This window comes from Erinaceus europaeus, chromosome 14 (genome assembly GCF_950295315.1).
Source record: "Erinaceus europaeus chromosome 14, mEriEur2.1, whole genome shotgun sequence".
NCBI classification, from domain to species: domain Eukaryota; kingdom Metazoa; phylum Chordata; class Mammalia; order Eulipotyphla; family Erinaceidae; genus Erinaceus; species Erinaceus europaeus.
This window is the reverse complement of record NC_080175.1, coordinates 45,633,935-45,655,993: the sequence shown is the minus strand read 5'-3', so window position 1 is coordinate 45,655,993 and position 22,059 is coordinate 45,633,935. Positions and strand designations below refer to the sequence as shown.

General features: G+C 60.2%; 2 protein-coding genes across 15 annotated transcripts in view; one reads left to right on the top strand and one right to left on the bottom strand.

Annotated features, from left to right (window-relative positions):
• Nucleotides 1-7,550, top strand: part of BAIAP2 (BAR/IMD domain containing adaptor protein 2) — a 51,779-nt gene extending 44,229 nt beyond the window's left edge. For 3 of the 5 annotated variants that reach the window (XM_007534743.3, XM_016193258.2, XM_060171820.1), the window contains 4 exons: nt 359-427; nt 727-889; nt 2,107-2,141; nt 6,985-7,550. In XM_007534743.3, the coding sequence (XP_007534805.1) occupies nt 359-427; nt 727-889; nt 2,107-2,141; nt 6,985-7,054 (337 nt within the window). In that variant the 3' untranslated portion in view covers nt 7,055-7,550. Of the gene's footprint in view, nt 1-358; nt 428-726; nt 890-2,106; nt 2,142-2,540; nt 3,304-4,099; nt 4,144-6,984 lie in introns of those variants that run through there. The other 2 variants (XM_007534742.2, XM_016193259.2) reach the window with 2 other exon arrangements.
• Nucleotides 3,933-22,059, bottom strand: part of AATK (apoptosis associated tyrosine kinase) — a 29,671-nt gene continuing 11,544 nt past the window's right edge. The window contains exons 1-15 of one of the 10 annotated variants that reach the window (XM_060171811.1): nt 19,999-20,118; nt 18,096-18,240; nt 17,512-17,660; nt 16,419-16,498; nt 15,892-16,010; nt 15,670-15,786; nt 15,111-15,244; nt 14,060-14,144; nt 13,869-13,990; nt 12,817-12,966; nt 9,889-12,295; nt 9,670-9,805; nt 9,247-9,429; nt 8,977-9,075; nt 8,051-8,838 (exon numbers count right to left, since the gene is read on the bottom strand). In XM_060171811.1, the coding sequence (XP_060027794.1) occupies nt 8,798-8,838; nt 8,977-9,075; nt 9,247-9,429; nt 9,670-9,805; nt 9,889-12,295; nt 12,817-12,966; nt 13,869-13,990; nt 14,060-14,144; nt 15,111-15,244; nt 15,670-15,786; nt 15,892-16,010; nt 16,419-16,498; nt 17,512-17,660; nt 18,096-18,230 (3,957 nt within the window). In that variant the 5' untranslated portion in view covers nt 18,231-18,240; nt 19,999-20,118 and the 3' untranslated portion in view covers nt 8,051-8,797. The other 9 variants (XM_060171810.1, XM_060171815.1, XM_060171809.1 and 6 more) reach the window with 9 other exon arrangements.

Below are 22,059 nucleotides of genomic sequence, written 5' to 3'. Positions count from 1 at the left end.
GGGGTGGCTGTAGGGTCCTCTCCCACCCCTCTTGGGTGCTCACCTCCCATGTCTCTCAACCCTGGGCTCAGAGCTCCCCATAGTGTGTGTGCACAGCCAGGGGGTCAGGTGCACCCCAAGATCTTGCCCCAGTGTTTCTGGGTTTGGAAGTCATGTCCAGCTGGGGGCCTTCTAGCTGCCTGAGGCTCTGCCAGCAGCTACCCGGGCTGCCCCCTTGCCACACTCTGCCCTTTGGGGAGCGGGCATGCTATGTGCCCGGCTGGGGAGGGGCTTCCTGAGCCCTGCTCTCTCCTGGGGCGGTCTCTGGACCCTAGAGAAGCAGCCTCCAGCCCTGTTGAAGCTCCGGCCTTGCTTATAGGCGGGGCTGGTTTCCTTTCTCCTACACCCGGGTCCTGGACAGTGACGGCAGTGACCGGCTGCATATGAGGTGAGTGGGGGCACAGGGTGTCCTGGCTCTGTGCCCACTCAGCTTCCCTGGGGCCTGAGATGCTTTGTGAAGAAGGGGGTCTGAGTGCCCTGGGGGCCACTGGCTGCTGGCCACCACCCACCACTGCCATTGGAGTGGTGGAGTAATGGTGCTGGAGTAATGGTGGCTGTGCATGCCATGGTGGGTGCCCTGGGACCCTGCTGTGCCCGGGGCTTCATGCCAGTTCCTGAGGAGGGCTGTGGGCTGGATGAGGGGTGTGGGGACTGGTGGGACCCAGCCTCTGGCACACACACCCCCAGCCTACAGCAGGGGAAGAGCAGCAGCACTGGCAATCTGCTGGACAAGGATGACCTGGCACTGCCGCCGCCCGACTATGGCACATCCTCCCGTGCCTTCCCTGGCCAGATGGCTGGTACCTTCAAGCAGAGGCCCTACAGCGTGGCTGTGCCTGCCTTCTCCCAGGTGAGGACCCGAGAAGACTGGGGAGCAACGGACCAGTGGAGCGGGGTTCCAGTCCCTCCACCTCTCACCAGCGCCCAGCCTGTACATCAGAGCCTGTGTAGAGGCTGGCCCTGGCTGAGAGTCCCAGGCTTGATTCCTGCAGTGCTTGATGTGCTGAGTTCCTGGCGGGGCCTGGGTACAAGAGTAGACAACACCCTTCTGCCCAGGGGACCATTGTCTACTGACTGGTGGTCAGGGGTTGGCAGCTTTTTTCATAAAGAAAAAAGGCAAGAGTGGGGAGGGGGGAGGGACAGGATTATGGGACAGTAGGGTCCTGGTGTGTGTCCTAGATACCAGGCAAGGGGAAATGAGAGACTATGCCTACGTGTTAAAGACTAATACTATAAACTTAATCCTACCATTTAAAAAAAAATGACAAATTTTGGGAGCAGCAGATTCTCTGTGCAGGCACAGAACTCCTGCAGTAACTGTAATGGAAGTACTAATAAATAATGACAAGGGTACGGGTGGTGGCACACCTGGTTGAGTGCACGCATTGCAATGCTCAAGGACCCAGGTTCGAGCCCCCTGCCCCCACCTGTAGGGGGAAAGCTTTGCGAGTGTTAAAGCAGAGTTGTAGGTGTCTTTTTGTCTCTTTCCCTGTCTCTCCCTTCTGCTTGATTTCTGACTGTCTCTATCCAATAAATTAATTAATATAATAAAAATAAATAAATAGAGACAATAATAGAGCTGCCTTAGGTAGTGCAATCCTGGGAAGGACTTGATCCAGCTTCCCTGTGCTTCCTTCCTAGCATGGGCAGTCTGAGCAGTCTGGTGGGGTTAGAAGGTGGAAGGGTCCCTGGCACCTTGATGGCCTGAGGAAAGGCCAGCGGTGTCACCCACAGCCCTCACCAGCCACACACTAAAGCCTCCGTCCAGGGCACTGGTTGGGCCCTGCAGGCCTGCACAGCCACATAGCCATCATACTCCTCAGCCATGGGGCTTAGGCCCCAGGTTCCAAGTGATGCCCCCCTGCCCACTGTGTGGCCTTGACCACACCCTCACAGTTGCAGGCAAGTGCTGATGCATAAAGCTGACCCATCAGTGGTCTGAAAGGCCCAGGGAGGGAGGTGGACATCTGCTCAGGGGCCCAGGCTCAAAATGGTGCCAACTAGTCCAGCCCTGCCCACACCTTGTGGTGCCCGGGACCCTTGCTGACCCATGCCCCTTCCTCCTAGGGCCTGGACGACTATGGGCCAAGGGCTGTGAGCAGGTAAGCACTTCTCTGATGCATCCTGATTTCCATGAACAGTTGTGTGTGTGAGAGAGGGGGAGTCCCAAGTCTCAAGGGGACTGGGATGGGGAGAATCTCCAGGGAGAGGAGACTGAGGGGGCCACTCTGGGCCTATTCTGATCCTTGGGCCTGACCCCCCCCTCAGAAGAGTGGGACACAGGCAGGATCTCACCAAGTGGGTGGGTGGGGACAGGCCCATTAGTGGATATCCAGCTGGACCTGGGACCCACCACTGGGGGGGGGGGGTCCCCCAGCACTGTTTTTGGCCCAGCTCTTCATCTGTGGTACCTAGACTCAACCGTCCTAGCCCTGCCTCCTCCTGGGCTGGGCGGGTGGGGCCTGGGGTGCTGCCGCAGCCGTCCTGTGCTTGCTTTGCAGTGGCAGCGGCACGCTGGTGTCCACAGTGTGAGGACGCTGACCACAGGCAGCCACTGCTCGGAGGACCCCCAATCTGTGGTCTCCACCGGTCTCTTCTCAGCGTGTGCTGGTCTCTTCTTGGGTTCTTTTCTCCCCCCGCCGCCCCTCCCACCCCTTCCCCCCCCCCGCCTTTTTGTTGGTGACCCCCAGACTCTGACACCCCAGGGTCCATGGTGCTGCCCCACCTCTGCTCCCTGAGTTTACAAGCCACCCCTCACCCCATGTGTCCCATCTGGTGGGGTGTCCTTGCCTCTGCTCCCCACCTGCCATGTCCATGACTCAGTGTCCCTTTCCGAAGGCTCCACCTGGGCCCAAAGTTTGAAGAAAAAGAAAAACAAAACAAACAAACAAAAAACCAAAAAAGAAAAAAAAAATGGGGAAAAGGACTCTTTTTTTTTTTCCCCCTGACAAACAAAAAACAGACATGCATGGACTCCAGTGTACGTTCTGTCATTCTGCATCTGACTATCCTGCCCACAGGGGCACCCGCGACAGGATGGGGGTGCCCGGGGCCCCCTCCCCACCCCAGTGCCTCCTGAGGAAGCTGGCTGCTCCTATGAGGGAGGCCGCTGCCCAGTGCCCCAAGGTGGCCTGCCCAGTGGAGTGGGGGCAGGTATGGGCACCACCTGGCCACACACGGACTTTCCAAAGAGCCCCGAGACCACCCACCCCACACCTTCTGCAAGCCACTCCTTTACCTGCTGGATGAACAAGGCCGCCAGCAGGGGCGCCCTGGCCATGTGGGACCAGGGTCCAAGGCTAGCCCCAGGGAGGGCGCCCTGGGCACGAGGCCCTGCGCCTGTCCCTAAACGCTCTCATCTTTTTGTATGTCTCGGTGACTTTAGAAAGCGCCACGCTGGACTCAGCAGCTACTGGTTTTGTCTTCTCACACCCTGAATCTGGGCAGTGGGCGAGGGTGCCCCCCAGCCCGCCCCACCGTGGGAGCCCCTGCCAAGTCGAGGACACCCCCTTTTTCTGATGTCATTTAGCAAGCGCTGCCCTCGGACTAGGACCATAGCCGATAAGTGTGTGTGTGAAGTGGCTCAAGACTCAGAAAGGCCTGTTTTATACTTAAGGAAGGAAAAAAAAAAAAAAAAAGAACCTAATCTTGCAAACCAGGACTCACACCTGTGTTTTGAAAAGCGCCTCTGGGGCTAGCCTGGGCATTCTGCGAAGAGATCTCAAATCCAGGGGATTCCATGACCCGTGGATGAATGTACACACAAACCGCAGACCTTGTGTGAAGATGTAAAGTGCTGAGAATATTTTTCCTTTCCTCCTTTTGGGTTTTTTGGTTTTTTTTTTTTTTGGTTTTTTTGGTTTTTTAAATCAGAATTGTGCCCTGTACTGCAGTTGTTTGAATAAAAGTTTTATTTATTGCATCGAGTTGGGTGTGGTGCTTCCTTCCAGCCTCCCCACCCCTATGTACCCAGCAGCCTCCAGAACACTTGGGCAGGGGTCAGGGGGAGCACACACCCCCCATACACTCTGCCACCAACCAGTCTTGTGTTTCCTTGCAGCTCTGATGTGGAGGTGGCCCGATTCTGAGCTGCTGACTAGAGTAGTAAGTGCCCTTGCTCTTACGCTGCTCAGCCACATCCCAGCTCTGCCACGCCCTCAGGCCTCGCCTGTGGGCATAAAGGACTGGGGTCTGAGGGTCTGCAAGCTACCTCCATTCTGGGCTATGGGCTCTGGGCCTTTGTTTTCCCTGATATCTCTGTGGGTGCTGTCCTCCTCTCTGGAAGCTTATGGGGCTGCTGGCTTCCGCTGACCCCCACCCCTGTGGCAGCCCGCTGTGGACACAGGGCTTCAGCCTGGATTTCTCTCTTGCCTCTGATGAGCTCGGGTGGTGAGCCACCTGTGGAGAGATGTGGGGGGACCATGGCCAGGTGAGTGGGTCTTTCACCCCCAGCACCCTGCCTAGTGCCCAGCTGACATGGGGGGCACAGCAGCTCTGCTGGTGGTCACCAGAGCACACTGGCAGCCAGCTGCCTGTCCTGCCCCAGGGAGCACAGGCCAGCACAGCTTCTGTCTGGGTGTAGTGACACAGGGTAGAAATCGGGGTCCCTAATGCATCGCCCAGATGCACTGTCAGCCTGGCCCCACCTTCAGTTGGGGGAGAGGGTACCCCTGGGCAGTTTGAGGAGTCTGGAAATGCCAGCACATCAACTCCAAAAGGGCAGGCACTCGCCCTGAAGACTTGGGCTCCACGCACATCCAAGAGCACCGGACTCCCCGCAGAACATGGTACTTGACGGCGACGCAGCTGTACCCTGTATGCAAGCAGTTGACTCAGAAAATAATCACAGACGATTGTCCGCCATCACGGTGGCTCTGGGAACGAAGCTGCTGGAAATGAATGTGAGCGACAGTGGGCAGCAGACACCCACAGAGACAAACCTCAAGGATGGGGCTCCAAGACAGGTGTCCCAGGGCCACCCATGGGGCAGTGCAGAGGCCTCCTGCCACTCAGACCTACGTTGCCAGGCAGAGGCTACCAGTACAAGTCTGTTTGCTCTCTGTGAAAGATTGACTAGCCCAATGTGACTTTTAACCAACTCTTCTCCAGCACAGCCCTGCACTTTGTGGACTTGGCTCTTGTTAGTCACCTACCAGGTGCACTGCCGGGAGGCACCCTGGCACTGCTAGCTCCAGCAACAGATGCCTATGTGCCTCTGCCCTAGAGAGCAGTGGGTTTGCGAGAAGCCTCATCCTGTTAGGTCCTGTCAGTTTAGTTCTCACACTCCACCCACCAGGGTCATGAGTAGTCTCCAGTGCATTTTCCTGTTCTTTCACAGAACATTCTAGAAGGTGCTATATGCTCAAGGGTCTTGATACCCCAAGACTCTGGTCTACACTATGAGGGGATTGCAGGAGGAGGTTCCTGGAGAGCCTGGCTCCTCTCCTTAGAATCTAGGGTATGCACCGCAGTATTAGAGGGAGGACAGTGCTGACCAGAGACCAGAGAGACTCTTGGGAGCCCTTCTCCCTGTAGAAGTGGTGGTCTCTTGCCCTCCACCCTCCCTAAGGGGACTGGGAGCGTCAAGACAGGAAGCCAAGCTACTGCCCCCTGGCCATTCTGCCCTCTAGCTTGATCAATACAGAAGTCACAGCCCCTTCTCCTACCCCTAAGCAGGGCCCACACTCTCCCCTCTGTCTCCGTGTCCCACCTCCCAGGACCAGCCACCTTGACGCTGAGTGGGAAAGGGACAGCCAGAGACACAAAGCTGTTGTCTAGAACAGGGTCTGGTCAGGTGGCAGCCAGGGCCTGGGTGCCCTTCCCTCATCACAGCAGTATGATAGTAGTGTGGCATGTAGTCACAGATCAGGAGCATGGATCAGAAGCAAGGACACCCCTAGGAGTGACCAGATTTGGCAGTACTGTAATTTGGTAATCAGATTTCAAAGGCTTTTATTTTATTAGAGTGAGTGAGTGATTAAGAAAAATATCCAGAGAATCCATCTGGCATATGTGACACCAGGGATCAAGCTTAGGACCTCAGGACCCCATGACCAAGACTCCAACATACCCATCTATTGTGCTACCTCCCAGCCTGCAGATCCAGATGTTAATGGGGTCCCCATCACAGGACTCAGGGCTCAACCCAGAAGTAAGAAGACAGTCTTGGTCTGCCCCTCCCCAGTAGTGTGTCCTAGCTCAGTGCAGTCTTAGGTTTGGGAAACATGCAGGGTGGTGCCCCTAGCACCCTCCCCTGAGGCAGGCTGGACCACATGCCCAGTGGCCACCCCTCAGATGTTCCACCAGCACTGCCAGAGGTGACTCCTGCCCCAGGTAATGCTTGTAGCTGGAAGTGTGGTCCTGTCCATGTCCCATGTGCCATCTGTGCTGTCAGCAGGCTACCTGCGTCCTGTGCCCCCCCCCAGCCCGTGCCCTGCACTGCACCTGTGGAGGCCAAGAGTGCCCCGCTGTGGCCCCCACATTCATCTCATCCCTGTCTTCCCTTGTCTGGAGTGTCCCATCTATCCATGGAACCTGCCCCATGCACAGGGAGTGGTGTGGCCCCTAGGAGGCAGGTGCCCTCTGCAGGGGGCAGAGTCCACCCCAGCCACCCTGTCTCTGCCGATGTGCCTGGCCCCAGTCTGTCTAGCTGGCCAGGCCCCATCCCCTGGCATGTATGGGGCAGGCCTGTGTGGTGGCCCATGTCTGTCCACATGGTTACCAGGTGACATGTCCCCGTAGGCAGAGTGGAGAGTGCAGAGAGGACCCCACACACTCCCTTCTTCCATGGGAGCACCCCCCAAATCCCTCTGAAAGGCCATCACTGCCCATTGGTTCTGAACACCAAGCCTGGGCCACTGACCAGGGTCTCTTGCGGGGCAGGGGGTGGTTCTAGGGGTGCAACAGGCTTGCCCACACTAACCCCATCTCCTCTTCTCTCCTCAGGAACCCCTTCACCAATGTCCAGCTGAAGCCCACAGTAACCAATGACAGGTCTGCTCCCATCCTGGGCTGATGGCTGGCCCACACCCACTGCCTGCCCCACCCCTGCTCCATCAGAGCATTGTCCACTTCCATACCTGAGACCTGCCCAGCGCTGGCCACCCCACCATCTGGCCTGGGCAGGACCCAGCTAGCCCTGTGGGAGTGGCCTCAAGCCAACGATGGAGGGGCTGGCCCCTACCAGACCTGCTGGCTAGGGGTGGGCAGTGGCATCCTCAGGGTGGTCCCCAACTGAGTGCTCAATAAGCAGTTGCCCCCAGCCCATGCTAACTGTGCTGTCACCTGAGACAGGGAACAGCAGGGGGCACTGCACCCTTCTTTGAAGAGGACTGTTAAAAGCATTGGACCCCCTGCTGGGACACCCCACTCTTGCAGTCAGCTGTGGGAGGCCTCACCAGGCCCTCCTTCCTGGGCCCTTCCACCCCCACTGTGTCCACTGTCAGAGGTTCTGCCCCAGCCCATCTGCTTCTGAGTTCCAGCTAAAATACAATTTTTTCACATTCTAACTGGATCTACTTTCTGATGTTTGTGGCTGAAACTCAACCGTGGTGACCACTGACATGGGGACAAGTTCCAGATATCATCCCCCTAAGAATTCACCACCCCACCTGCTTTGCCCTAGGACAATGTGGGACAGATGGGAGGACTCCCTGCCTCTCGCTGCCACAACAGGAGGTTTCTAGTGGGTGGGAGGTAGAATCACAGGGCAGAAGTGGCCAAATCCAACTCACAACAGAAGTGGACAGAGTGGTTCCCATCACTGCTCTGGTCCAGGCCACTCCACCTCTCTTCTACCTACTGTGCCAACAATGCAGCCTTTCTGCTCAGCTGTGCCAACAGTTACAGTGCCCACCCTGGCAAAGCCAGCAGCTGAGCACCACCTCCACATGGCCAGACCCCCACCTGCCCAGCTTCTGACTACAGTCCCACAAAAGAAAGGACACACTTAGAAGTGCTTTTTTTTTATTCCTTAGCTTGCTTTCTCTTTTAAAAAAAAGGAACAAGAAAGTCATTGCATCAGCGTCTTATGCCTCAAACTATAAACAGGAAACAAAACAAAAACAATCCCCCCCATAGACACACCCCAGAAGCAACAGTAAACTTTACATCTCTTTGGCAACAATAACTTAAAATCGCCCTATTCTCATTCGCTCATACAACAGTGATTACAAAAATATGCCCTGCATGACCCTGTCCCCCCTGCCCCCACCCCATCCCTGCATCAGGAGCCCCTGACTAGTCGTGGGGTGTGGGCCCCCTTCCCTTGGCAGTCAGAGTGGGGGGACACTCAAGTCCAGTTGAGTCAGCTGGTGGGGGGAGGGGAGGCTTGGAGCCACAGACAAGGTGAGGGGCCTGGGGCCCCCTCCTACATTGAGCAAAGCCAGAACCAGGAGGGTCAGGCAGAGGGTGTCAGAGTCTATCCCAGGGGGCCTCTTGCCAAAAGCAAGACCCCCCCCCAAGCCTCAGAGTCCATCACTGGGCCTCAGACTGGAGGGCAGTAAAGGGTGGACATAGCTGCCTGGGGCCCCCAGGGGTGTAGAGAACCCCAGTATCCAGGGCAGACCAGCCTCAGACACCCCGGGCTCACTCTGTCCAGAGCCAGAGGGCAGCCTGTGTCCTTGCTGACCAACGGAGGGTGGGGGGGCGCAGGAAACCCGGGCACTGGGAGCAGCCACTCATTCTTGGTCACTATTGTCCATGCTGCTGGAGCTGGGACTCCAGTGACGTCAGCCTCTGGGTGGGGTTTGCCTGTGCCTCAAGCCTCTTTGCAGCTGCCCTCAGCACCCGCTGCAGGCCCTGGCAAACGGGGGGGGGGGGGAGGATGAGCAAGGGGGTGATGATAGCACACGGAGCCCCAGGATAGCTGCCCCCAAGCTCCCAGCGGCCAGCCTTGCCAGGGTTACCATCCCAGGCCTGTTTCTGCAGGGCACGCACCCAGGGCCAGCAGATGCACCACGCCCTCCTTCCTATGGGAAGTGGAGGTGTCCGCGGGCGACTGGGGGACACTGGCTGTAGTCCCATGTAGACAGGCCCCTGCAGAATCGGGCTGTGCTGAGAGTCCAGTCCGAAGCCCATGGTTCAGGGAGTGTCCCGACCTCTTGGGGCCTCAGTTTCCCCATAGGGAACAGGGGACAGGAGTGAAGGCACCCGCCCGCCCCCTAGGTCCCTGCTGGGGTCCCTCCCGCCGGGCGCCCCCAGCCTCACCTCGCTGGGCGCAGGCGTCCGGGTCTGAGACGTGGGTGATAGAGAAGCGGGACGCGGGCGCGGGCGACACAGTGAAGCGCGAGAAGAGGCCTGGAGCGGGGGGCGTGGGGGGTGCAGGGGTGGCCAGGGGCGGCTTCTCAGCGGACAGCAGCGGGAAGTCCTCCGCCCAGGGGAACCCTCCTCCTGCAAAGAGTAGGTCACGCGGGCCAGGACGTCACCAGTTCACGTCACTCGTGGCGTCACACACCCACCTAGCGCCTAGGGGCGTGACTAATACAACACTGAGGAGTCCCAGCCCGAAGCCTCGCCCGAAGGCCCTGTCCACTCATGATGATACACCGTGACCCTATGTGCGTGACGTCACGTGTCTGGAAGGCCCCGCCCCGCGTGACGTCGAAGCATCAGGCCCCGCCCCCAGCTCACCCTCTGCGGTGCAGCCTTCTCGGGAGTTGTCTGCCTGGCGTGGTCGGCCCAGAGCTCCAGAGGATCCGGCCAAGAAGGTTGGTGCCGGCTCCTTGGCTGCCAGGAGAGGCTCCCCAGCCTCCCGGGTTGGGCTCTCCTGCAGGGGTAGAGCAGCACATGGTGGCCACCGGGCCCAGCACCACAGCCCCTGTCTGCCCGCTGCCAGCGAGGCCTCCGCACCTGGTCAAAGAGGTAGACGGTGACATCGTCGAAGAAAGACACGGCTTTCTTCTTGCGCTCCAGGTCCTCACAGAAGGCCTGGGTCAGCAGGCTGGGCATCTTGAGCAGGCTGCGCAGGTTGTGTGCGCTCTGGCGCTCAGCCACCACCACCGGCACGGGCGCCTCCTCCTCGCTGTCCTCGCTAGGCTCCTGCATGTTGTAGCAGGAAAGCTCTTCATCCGACTCGTCGCTGTCGTCGTTGTCCTCCTCCTTAGGCCTGCCCTCAGGGGCTGCAGGCAGGGCCAGGCAGAGCGGGGCTCTGGAGGGGGCACCTATCCGGTTCTGCAGCGCCACTGGTGACAGTAGGCCTGGGGCCTCCTGGTTCTCTGCACTGGTGACTGGGCTCAGCAGGAAAATGGAGCCCCCAAGGCTGGGCACCACTGGCAGCTCCTGGGCTGGGCTGGGGGGCCTGGGAGGTGGCAGTGTGGGGTCAGGGCCAGGTTCTGGGGAAGCTTCTCTGGGCAGCGGCAGGGGCAGGCCCTCCTCATGCACCCCAGCTTCCAGGGAGATCCTTTCAGACTCTGTGGCTGGGCCCTGAGGGCTCCCCAATTCCAGCTCAGGGTCTGGGGTCTCAGGGGCACAGGGCAGCTCTGGCTCTGTGTCCAGGTCAGAGAAATAGGCTGAGTCTCTGTAGGGGTTCTTCTCATTCAGGCCGCCTGGAAGTGTGGAGAGCTGGGTCTCGGGCCCTGGGCTCTGGCCCTCAGAGATCTGCTCCCCAAAGGCCCCCAGCTCACCGGACTCGTGTGCTTCCTTGAGCACAAACTCGGGGGACTCGTAATTCTCTGTGTCATAGCCACTGTCCAAGGCACGGGGCTGCACACCAGGAGTTCCCATGGCTGAGGGGCTGCAAGACTCATAGGCACCACTGCTGACAGAGGATGGGATGTCCAGTGAGTCCAGGGAGTCGGGGGTGCCTGCTTGCTTCTGCAGGGAGCGCAGGGCTGGCACCATACTGGGCCTCTCTGGCTGTGGGCCATCACTGGACAGGTCAGTAAAAATACCAGGTGTGGCCTCAGTGGCGTCTTCGTCCTCACTGCCTGATGCCTCCAGCTCCAGCAAGTTGCTGCCACTGTCCTGGGGTCCAGCTGGCTCAGTGGCCGGTGTGGGAGATGCAGGCAGGGTGGTGGGGGCACCAGCCTCCTCAGCGGGGAGTGGGGCTCCCTCCTGGGATGGGGATGGGATGGATGGGAGGGGTAGTGGGGGCCCACTGGGACCCTCAGCTTCCTCAGTAAGCCTGAGCTCTGGAGGGTCTCCATGGCCCCCATCCTCTGTCCAGGGCGGTGTGACCAGGCAGGTGACAACCTCCTGCAGCCTGAGGAGGGATTCTCTGGAGTCCTCCATGGCCAGGGGGTGGTGCAACTCTGGGCTGGCCCAGGGGGGCTGCTCTGAGTCAGGACAGCAGTCCACACAGCCGCGGGAGAAGCTGGGCTCTGAGCACTCCTGGGAGCGCTGGCCACTGTTGTTGTTGGCAGACACATTGGAGGTCCAGTGTCTGTGTGAGGCAGCCCTGCTGCCCCTGGTTGCCCGCTGCTCCTTTCCACCTGGGGACTCTGTGGGGGGTGTGCTGGGCAGGTCCTCCAAAAAGGGCGGGCAGAAAGCCACAGCGCCCCAGTCAAGGTCCTCAGCTCTGGGGGACTGCAGCATCTGGGCCTCAGGGGAGGGTGAGCGCGAGGGCCAAGGCGGGGGCTGGCCAAGGCTCCCTCTCAGGTAGCGGCCACCCCAGGGGTCGTCCGAGGGCGGCGGTCGGCCCAGCAGCGGCTCCATGGCTAGCGAGGCACTTGCACTGCCGTCTGAGTCGTCATCGGGGTCCCCGGCGTCAGAGGGAGACTGGGAGCCTCGGCGGGGCCTGGGGGCGCAGCCAGCGCAGTCTTGGTGGTGGCCGGCGGTGGACGCGGGCTCCTCCAGGCGGATGAAGTACTCGCTGCCCACCGAGGGGCTGTGCGCGCTGAGCACCGGCACCACACCAGGAGGTGCGCCGTCGAGGGCCCCCGGCTCCTGCAGGTGCACGGCCCCCAGCGGCGGAAAAGCCTCAGCCCCGCGGCCTGTCTCCCAGTTGTACTCGAAGTTGAGGCCGCGGCTTGTCTCTGTCACCGTCAGCACGTCGTCACCGTCGCCGTGGAAGCCGTCCCCCGCGAACTGCTCCAGCAGCGGGAAGGATGATGCGGCGGCCAGCTCGCCCGCCACCCCCAGCGCCAGCCCCGCCGACTCCAGGCCGCCCCCGCCCGGCCGCATGGAGCGCCAGCGCCGCTCAAAGTCCTCCTCCACCTCGGATGTACCCTGTGTGCACAGGTAAGTGAGCAGCAGGTGCACCTCCTCGGCTGTGGGCCGCTGCTCCGGCTGTAGCCAGCAGAACTGCATCACTTCGTACCTGTAAGAGGCTAGGCTAAGCCACGCGCGGCCACACCCACCCGGCATGGTCACGCCCTATCATGTCTGACCACGCCCCTGTCGGGTGATGCCACGCTCACTCGGCAACGCCGCGCCATGATCAGACATGGCCACGCCCACCCGACCACCCGGCAGGCCACGCCCCCTAGTGACCACGCCCGCCTCAGAGAAGGACGTAGTTGTCTCAGTGCTGAGCATGGTTTGCTCTCTGCGTTCTAGGGGGATCGGTTAAGGGACCACCACTGATTAAGCGACCCCCCGTCTATCCCCAGTTATGCTCAGGGAGCAAGGGAACCCCAGGGGCGGAGGCAGTTCCCTACAGCGCACCCCACCCTGCCTGCTGGCCAGTTTGGGGTACAGAGATCATATCCCTTCTGGCCAGAAATGGCTGGAACCCTGCAACTCAGGAGTCATTTTGGCTCTCAGGGAACTGGAAGCCTCCTTTGGTGGGGACGCCTCCACCCCCCCCCCCCACCTGCAAGCCCAGATGTGGGGTCTCACCATCGGTCGGACAGGGTGGGTGACAGCTGGGGTCTGGGCAGCTTGAGCTGCTGCTCCCGGACGGTGTAGGCCAGCACCTGCCGGTCTGAGTGCTGCGGGTAGGGCTGTGTGCCCAGCTCAAACAGCTCCCACAGGGTCACACCCAGAGACCTGTAGGCAGGGCAACATGTGGGGGGTGGCCAGGCAGGGTGTGGCCTGCCACCCGCCAGGCCAGGAAGGCACGGCTCATAAAAACCAGGCGGGGGAGTCGGGCGGTAGTTCAGCGGGTTAAGCGCAGGTGGTGCAAAGCAAGGACCAGCGTAAGGATTCCGTTTCGAGCCCCCGGCTCCCCACCTGCAGGGGGGTCAATTCACAGGCAGTGAAGTAGGTCTACAGGTATGTATCTTTCTCCCCACCCCTCTGTCTTCCCCTCCTCTCTTCATTTCTCTCTGTCCTGTCTTAACAATGATGACATCAGTAACAATGAAAAACAAGGGCACCAAAAGGGAAAGTAAATTTAAAAAAAAAAAAAAAAAAGCCAGGCCGGCTTGCTGTAAGCTGTGTGTTTGTGTTTGTCACTTCCTTCATTCCCCACCTCATAGCAACACACAGTAAGTGACACCAGGGCAGAGATGAGGCTGCTGAGGAAGGTGGGGGACCAGGGCATTGTCTAGGACATGGGTGGGCAGACCTCCCTAGGCTACTTCTGGTGGGCAGTGGCCTCATGAAGCTCTGGGACACAGGACTGTGGATTTGGTGACAGCTCAGAGCCCTGTACCATGAAGCAGCAGGGGACAGGCAGGGAGGCTCAGCTGGGGAGAGGTGGGATCAGAGGGAGAGGGCATCAGGGCAGGTTACACATCTGGGCTCTAATGGGAAGCAGGCAGGATGCAAGCAGGGTCCCAGTCAAGGACCAGGAACACAGTGGAGATGTCCCTGCTGTGTCACAGCTGATGGCACAGGCCTGTCCCAGGAAGACACCCACCCTAGGAAGCAGGCAGATGAATGAGTGGCAGAGGGCTGGTGGCAGCAGCAGATGGCCCCCAGCCTGTCCCTGGGCCCCGCCCACTCACCACACATTGCTGGCCTTGGTCTGCCCAGCCACCAGCAGGTTGCTATGCACCTCGTCCACCAGCTCAGGTGCCATCCAGCGCAGAGGCACCCACAGCTGGTCGGCTGTCACAAAGTAGTCCTCCTGCCAGCAGACAGGGACAGGTCACCTTGGCCCCACCAGTCCCCACCTCCTCCCACCCCCCACACTTACTCTGTATTTGCTGTGGGACAGGCCGTAGTCCCCGACCTTGACAGTCAGGTCAGCTGTGAGCAGGCAGTTCCTCAGGGCCAGGTCACTGTGGGGGGAGGGTGGTCAACTGGGGGGCCCTGCAGGTGGGGGAAGACCCCTCATAGCCCCCCACCCCAGCCTGCTTGATCCCCTGCCTTCCAGGCCAGGCACTGGGGAATCCATAAGGACAAGTCTCAGAGAAAATGTAAACAAGGTCTGGCTGCCACTGGGACCTATCCCAGTGCCTGCCCCCCTCTTTCCCTGGGACTCCAGTGTATAACCCCTCCTCAGCCCCAAAATCTTTCCTGCCACTTTGGCTTGTAGCAGGGCGGCTCCAGGGAGCTGGGAATCCATGAGTGCACAGATGTTTGAAGTGTCTTAAGGTTTCTGTTCCTGCCCTCCCCCCACATCCCAGGGGTACCCAAGGTGCAGCTGGGGTCCAGTGTTCCTGATGGCTCTCCCTCCCCACCACTACCTCCAACCCAGCCCTGGGTGCCCACGGGGGTGTTGGGGGCCCTGGACACATACACACGGGCAGCACACATCTGCCAGAGGCTGCCACTAGGGGGACACAGATGGGGGGCACAGGCCTGCACTCGGGGTGCAGGCAGGGCTCAGCATCAGACCGGGAGGCTAGCAGCTGCCCTCTGCAACAAAATCACTGATGCTGGAGTTGTTGATCATCACTCAGCACCAGGATGTTGTTGGGGAGGACGGCCATGTCCATGGCCACGTCTTCTGGGGACCCCACGCTGGCTGGCTCGCCGACCTCAGGGGACAGAGCAGGAGGAGGACAGCACCATCTCCCTGGGGACTGGAGCAGGGGACCAGGAGGAAGTGCCAGCAGCTGGAGGCACTACCTTGGGGCCAGAGGACAGCCACACGCTCTCTCTCTGGGCACCCACAGACAGCAGATAGTATGCCCATCCTGGTCCTCTGGATAGTTGGTGGAGCTCCTTTGGGCAGTGGTCCCCAGAGGCTGTGTCAGGGGAGGGTCTCCCCTCAGCCCAAGAAGGATCCCCACAGCCCTCACCTGTGCACATAGTTATGGCGGTGCAGGTGTAGGACACCGCAGGACACCTCACAGGCCATGCGCTGCAGGGTCAGGGGGTCAGGTGCCATGGACTCAGCCACTCGGCAGCTCCGCAGGTAACCCTTGAGATCCCCCTGCCAAGAGGGGCAGCCCCATAACCAGTCAGTCCACACATGCTGTGGCCACCCAGAACAGACCCCACATGGCACAACTAAGCAGGACGCTGAACAGGACAGACCCCAGGAAGGTGGCCCGAGGTCACAGGTTCCTCCCCAAGCTGTTGACCCCATCCAGTGCAAGGGAGCCCCTCCCCACATGCCAGGGAAGCCATAGAGGTCATGGCCACCTAGGGAGGCAGCTGGACAGCAGGGTCCAGATTGCTGGTGGCCCTCAGGGATGACATGCAGTAAAGACGCCCCAAGAGGTGAAAGAGATGTCAGCCTCCTGCCTGGCCTAGGACTAACAGTCCCCACCCCTGCTGACAGTGGTTGCTCCTGGGAACCAGGGAGTTAGGGGGCCCCTAGCTTGGTGGCAGAGGTGGTAGTGGGCAGCCACTCACCATGGGGCAGAACTCCATGACCAGAAGGTAGGGCGTCACCTCTGCGCACTGGGCCAGACACTGGAGCAGGTTGTCGTGCTTCAGGGCCCTGCAGGAGCCAACAGGCTGCCCCCCTGCCTGGCACAGGGACCAGGAGGGGGCAGGTGCACGGGCCGGGGACGCACCATCACAGAGCTGCCTGGGGCCGCCCCCACCGCACCCCTGTGCCCCGATGCCACCCACCTGTAGGCTTGGGCCTCCTCCAGGAAGTGCATCTGCTCCTGCACACTGGCACTGGCCTGCAGCTCCTTCACCAGTACCTGCATGCTGCTCAGCCCCGAGTTCACCTCCCCCAGAAACACCTATGGGGGTTGGGGGTGTCCTGGCTCAGGGCCTAGCCACCCTCCTGCTAGCCCCCTCCAACACAGGGCCAGTTGCCTCCCTGTCTGGACCTTGGTTCAGTCATCAGCAAATTCTACATCCTTCCCTCCTGGCTGTAAGGATCATCTTTGGGAAGTGTCCCCTTAAAGCCCCCTGAAGTACAAATAGTGGTTAGGTGGCCTGAACAGGCTGGAAACAGGGAGAAGACCCAGGCGCTATCCCCAGCTCCCCCTGACCCCTGGGGAGGCTCCTCCCAGGATCTGTCAGTGGGAGCTGCAGAGAAGGGGCTGTCCCACCCCAAGCCCCCAAGGTGGGGACCTTTGGGGGGGGACCCCACAGCATCCCAGCCTCCACCTGCCTGCCTCCCCTGTGGGCTGGGTGGGGCTCACCTTCCCAAACCAGCCATGGCCGATCTCCTCCAGGTACAGCAGGCTGTGTCGGCCCAGGTCTGCAGACTTGAGCAGCTGCACTGTGAGAGGATGGGGAGCTCAGAGACCCCCTGCCTCTTCATCCTCCTCTGCCCTGTCTTGGCCCCTCCAGAGGCTGCCAAAGGAGACCCTTACCTGGGGGCTCCCCAGCCTTGGGGGGCCATACACCCAGAGACTATGGTGAGCATCTTGCTGGGGGGGGGGTCCTGACTAGCCAGGCAAAGGGTAGCAGGGACTGAGCAGGACTGGGCAGGGGTGATGCCAGGCAGCAGTGTGGTAGGCCCAGCCAGTGGAGGAGGGCACAGCATGGCCCGGCCCCTCGCCCCCGCCGCAAGCTAGCATTCCACCGCCAGGCACACCAAATGCTCCTTTGTTGGGGACTGCTTGGCACAACCCTCACGGGACACACTGGGCCCATTCTCTCTCCTGCAGGCGTGTGGGTGAGGTCAGCAGGAGGAAGAGTCAGTGAGGCGCCTGGGAGAGGGGTGGTACGAAGCCCACTCATGCCCCCAGCTGTGCCTAAGGGATTCCCCAAATTCTGCTCCCACGCCTGCTGCCAGGGAGGCCCAAGGGAGAGGGGCTGAGCCTGGCCTTGGGGATGGGAGGCTGCTCCCAGAGGTTAGTGGCCAGGGTGCAGAGCAGGATTTAGGGTGAAGTCCCCCCAATCTGTGTAACCCCAGGACCCAGGAGTGTATGCAGAGCCTGAAAAAGCACTGTGTGCTGGGCTGATCCCTCTCTCTGGCCAGTAGTCACCCCAATCAGGCTCAAGGGTGCTGACACCCTGACCAGGTAGTGCCCTGCACAAGACAGGCTGGGTGGGGATGGGGGTTCCCACAGCATCAGCCTGGGATCCCAGATGCAACACTGTCCTTTGTACCCTCCTGGCACCTGATGATCTGGTAGCAAACCCTTGACCTCTCCCACACTGGAGTATCTTCCCAGCACCCCATAATCTGCCCCCCCAACCTGTGTCCTACAGAAAACTCAGACTAGGGGTACAATGTAGAGTGAACAGTGAGCATCACCCTATTCATTGTCCCAGTCCCCAACCCACCCCCAGCTGTAGGGACAGTCTCCAAGTGTGGCTGGAGTTGGGTTGCAGAGATTCTGGTGGTCCCAGCCCAGACTGGGGGGCTGTATCCTTGGCTCCCAGCTTCCAAGAGTGTCTTCAGGGGCTGAGAGGCACAGAAAGCACCCCATTTCCTGCTCAGGGCCAGCAACAGGCAATGATGAAGGTCCCTGGCCCTCTCAGAGTTCAGGGGGTAGGGAGTGGGGGGCTAGTGGGAGCCCAGAACCTATAGGGAGCTTATGGGGGAGTGTCACTCTATGGAAACAGAGCATGGGGACTGAGCAGCCAGCTCACCAGTGGGGGCCCAGGACAGGGGTGAAGAGGGGAATTTCAAGGTGACCAGAGGAATTGACCCCTACCTGCACCTCCACACAGCCTCCCTGCCTTCCCTCCCACGCCCTGCCAACCAAGACCTGAGACAAAGGCACGTACGTACAAGGCCCAGCCAATGAGGGGGGACCACAAGGAGCCCCTCCTCCCTGAGTGGGGGACCCTGCCTCTGAGGGGTCAGTGCACCCAACACCCAAGGATAAAGGAGCCCCCTCCCCCGGCCAGCTGGGGACACCCACCTGAGCGCCCTGGCTGCTTGGCCATGGGCAGGGAGACCTCAGTGAGTGGCAGGATGTACACGTCAGGACCGTTGGGCACTGCTGTGGGGGAGCCCTGCATAGACAGCTCAGCTGCATACTCTTCACCCTCTGCATTCTCGAACTCCTGGGTACACGCCACAGGCAGAGTTGGGCAGGGCCAGCTGGGGTGTGGGGCCCAGCTCCCATCTGCCCTGGAATTGGGTGCTGGACCCAGAATACAGCCTCACCCAAGGCAGCACCCTGTCCTCCTTGCCCAGCCCCAGGGCCTGCCCTCCCTTCCCCAACACCCCACTTTGTCTGGTGTTGGCATAGGGGGATTTCCCCTCAAAGAAAGAGCCTCAGCCCTCCCCCAGCTCAGGTGGGGGCAGCACAGCCCATGGGGGGGTATTGGGGGCCCCCAGGCAGGGGGTCAGGAGCCTTTGGGGCAGCCCCAGCTCCCTCTAGCCTGCCTGGGACCCCCAGATATAGGGCAGTGACCACTAGTCAAGGGGGTTCAGGACCCATCCCCTACATAGTGGGTAGCACCCAGGTTCCCTCATCAGGTGTGTCCAAGAGTGCCCACCCATGCTCACCCCTTGTAGGCACCCCACACCTGCCCTAGTCATCTGTCTGCCGCCTTGGACTCTGCCCCTGGCGCCACTGTCTGCTGCCAGACTCCTTCAGAGCCTGGTGCAGGGCAGCCCCACACTAGGCCACACCCGGCCAGGCTCGTATTTTGAAATGAGGTGGCTGCATCTGTCTCAGGGGGTCCCCTTCCCGCTGGTCCAGGGCACCGCCTGAGCCAGTCTTGGAGGTCCTGGGCTGGGTGGTGGTAATGCCCAGGTGACATTTTGGTGGTGCTCAGATGGTGATGGGCCCATGTAGTAGCGCCTAGGTGACCCCTGAGAGGCAGGTGGTGCCAGGTGGAGCTCTAGCCTAGGTGATGCTCTGACCCGCATCCCACCCACCTCCCAGAGGGCATCCCCGTCCTGGCCCAACCCGTTACCTGCTGGTGCTGCCCAGAAATGGCCAGCACCGAACTGGTGCAGCGAGCAATCAGGTAGGCCAGTGAGAGCATGGCTGTCCTGGCCCCTGAGATGCCCGTAGCCAGGCCCAGCCTAGCCCGCCCCACGTTGGTGTTGGATGGAATGTTCTGGCCAGCCTGTTCCCCAGAGGTGAGAAGGCCATGGGTGGGAGGAGGCTGAGACCAGCCCTTGTCTGCAGCCTTGTTCTCCGGGGCCTGGGGAGGGGTTGGCACCCCTGGTCTGCACCCACACCATTTTCCAAAGGGAGAGCTCCAGGCCCAGCTCAGTGGGCAAGGGGTATGTATCACAGCTCCCAGCACCAGCACACCAGCACTTGGCACTAGATTCTGGGGTGGGGGGTAACAGCCCTCCAGAGGGTTCTGGGATCATGCCAAGCCATTATGTGTGGGTGCTGAACTTGGTCCTTCACAAGGTGGGGGGGGAGGGAGGTGCTCCCACTCCGTTGCAGGAACTCTGTCACATGCTTTGGGTCTCCATTGCCCAGTTTTCCCACCTGCTCTTCCCTCCACAGGGCTGAAGCTGGGAATATGGGGATTCAGAGTAGGACAGCAACACCCCAAGGATGCCCTGGGCCACCAGCCCTGGAGGAGTGACTGCTGAGAATCCAGCCCCTAGCTGGGCTTTGACAGTGGGATACCATGTCTCCAAAGTGGGAGAGGTAGGGGGCTGGGCCCCCCTCCTAAACCCCTTCAGCTTCCCCCACTGCACCCCTGAGGAGGGACTGCAGGATCCCTCGCCTGGTGTGCAGTCCCCAGGTTGGGACAAGGAGGAAGAGGAGGAGGTGGGGGGGGATAGCAATTGAGGGAGGAGCACCCAGGGCTGGGGTGCACACACATGGCCCCGACCCCAGCCCTCACCTTAAACCCGATTCGGCCCTTCTTACAGCACAGGCAGGCCAGCATGAGGGCGACTACGGTGAAAAGTCCCGATAAGGACACCGCCACCACGGCCAAGGAGGATGACCAGGAGAGCTCGCTGAGGGGGGTCCCGTCTGCAGGGGAGGGGCAGCAGTGATGCGGGTGCCCGCCCCCAGCCCCTGCTCCAGCCCCCTCCGCCCAAGTCTGAGTCCCAGCTCCCCACCCAAACCTGCCCACAGTGACACAAGGCGGGGCGGGACGTTCCTGCAGTCCCACATCTGGCCACTGGGTGCCGCTCTGGTCCAGCCCAGGGACACATGGCTGAGGGTCGTGGACTCAACCCAAGCACACCATCACACATCGGGGAGGCTGCCTGGAGGTGGCGTCAGGCCAAACACAAGCTATGTGCAGGGCTCCACAATCGTCCTGCACCCCCATGCAGGGGGGTAGGTTCGAACAGGGGGTGCTGCCTGCCAGCATGTGGAGAGAGCCTGCTCAGGCCATGTCCTCAGTGATACCAGAAAGTATGGGTATGGGTGTGAGCATTTGTACACGTGTGACATCTGCAAACACATGCCACCCACATGCAGCCCCACCAAGCCCTATGAAAGGATCAGGCACCCACAACTCTCACTGTACCCCCAGAAACGGCAGCACCCTGGAGGAGTTGCTATCACCATGGTGATAAGGGTGCAGCTTTCCACCCCCTCCCCCCACACACACACTCCTGCATGCCCTCTTGCCAGCCCTGGAGCAGGATGGGGAGGGTCTCCTGGCCTCCTTTACCAGGGCCACCTTCATATTCACCTTCAGACCCACCCTCACCTCCACTCTTGGACCTACCCTCACCTCCATCCTCAGATCCACCCTTAGACCCTTACCTCCAGTCTCAGACCCACCTCCATCCTCACTTCTAACATCAGAGCCACACTCACCAGCTCCTTCATCTCACCCTCACACCCATTCTCACCTCCACCCTCCACTATCAGACTCACCCTCACCTCAACCTGAACCTCCACCCTCACACCCAGCCTCACCTCCTCCTTCACCTCATCTTCAGACCCAGCCTCACCTCCTTCTTAGACCCATTATTACCTCTTTCTTTTTTTAAAAAAAAATTATTATTATCTTTATTTATTGGATAGACGGTCAGAAATCGAGAGGGGAGAGGTGATAGAGAGGAAGAGAGACAGAAAAACACCTGCAGCCCTGCTTCACCACTGGCAAAGCTTTCCCCCTACAGGTGGGTAGCAGGGGCTTGAACCTGGGTCCTTGCACACAACCAGATGCATTACCACCTGCCCTACCCCCGCCTCTTTCCTTATACCTACACTCACTTATTTTTTTAAAGACTTTATTTATTTATTTATTTATGAGAAAGATAGGAGGAGAGAGAAAGAACCAGACATCACTCTGGCATATGTGCTGCCAGGGATCGAACTCAGGACCTCATGCTTGAGATTTATCACTGAGCCACTTCCCGGACCACGACCTACACTCACTTATACCTATACCCACTCTCACAGCCCTGGCTCTCAGTGTCCTTACTGAGGCCTTCTGGTAACTTGGGAGTCTCTGTGTACCCCTCCACCGACAAGGAGCCTGTCCCCCCAGTCTGTGCTTCTACCTGAGGCAGCACTAGCCCCCACCCCCCCACCCCAAGCACAGGCACCAGACAAGGCCACCCAGACAGGAGTCTTGAATTTCCCCCTTCCACCCTGCTCCACCTGCTGCGCTGGGCAGGAAGAGTGGCCCTGAGCACAGGAGGACCTTGGACCCAACCCCTAATAACAAAAGTCAGCATGCAGAGACCCTCTCCTGACACCTCCGAAGACCCTCTGGGCCCTCAGGAAAGCAGACAACATAAGGAAGGGGAGGCAGGACAGCCCGTCCACCATGGGCAGGGGAGATGACCCTAGGTATCCCCAGGCTGGGGCGCTTGAGGGACATAGTGGGAGGAGACAGTGGCTTGATTCCAGCAAGGGTACAATCAAGTGAGGGGGGTCAGTGGGGGTCAGGCAGATGGGGGCAGGTGAGAGAGGATCAAGTGACTGTGAGCTA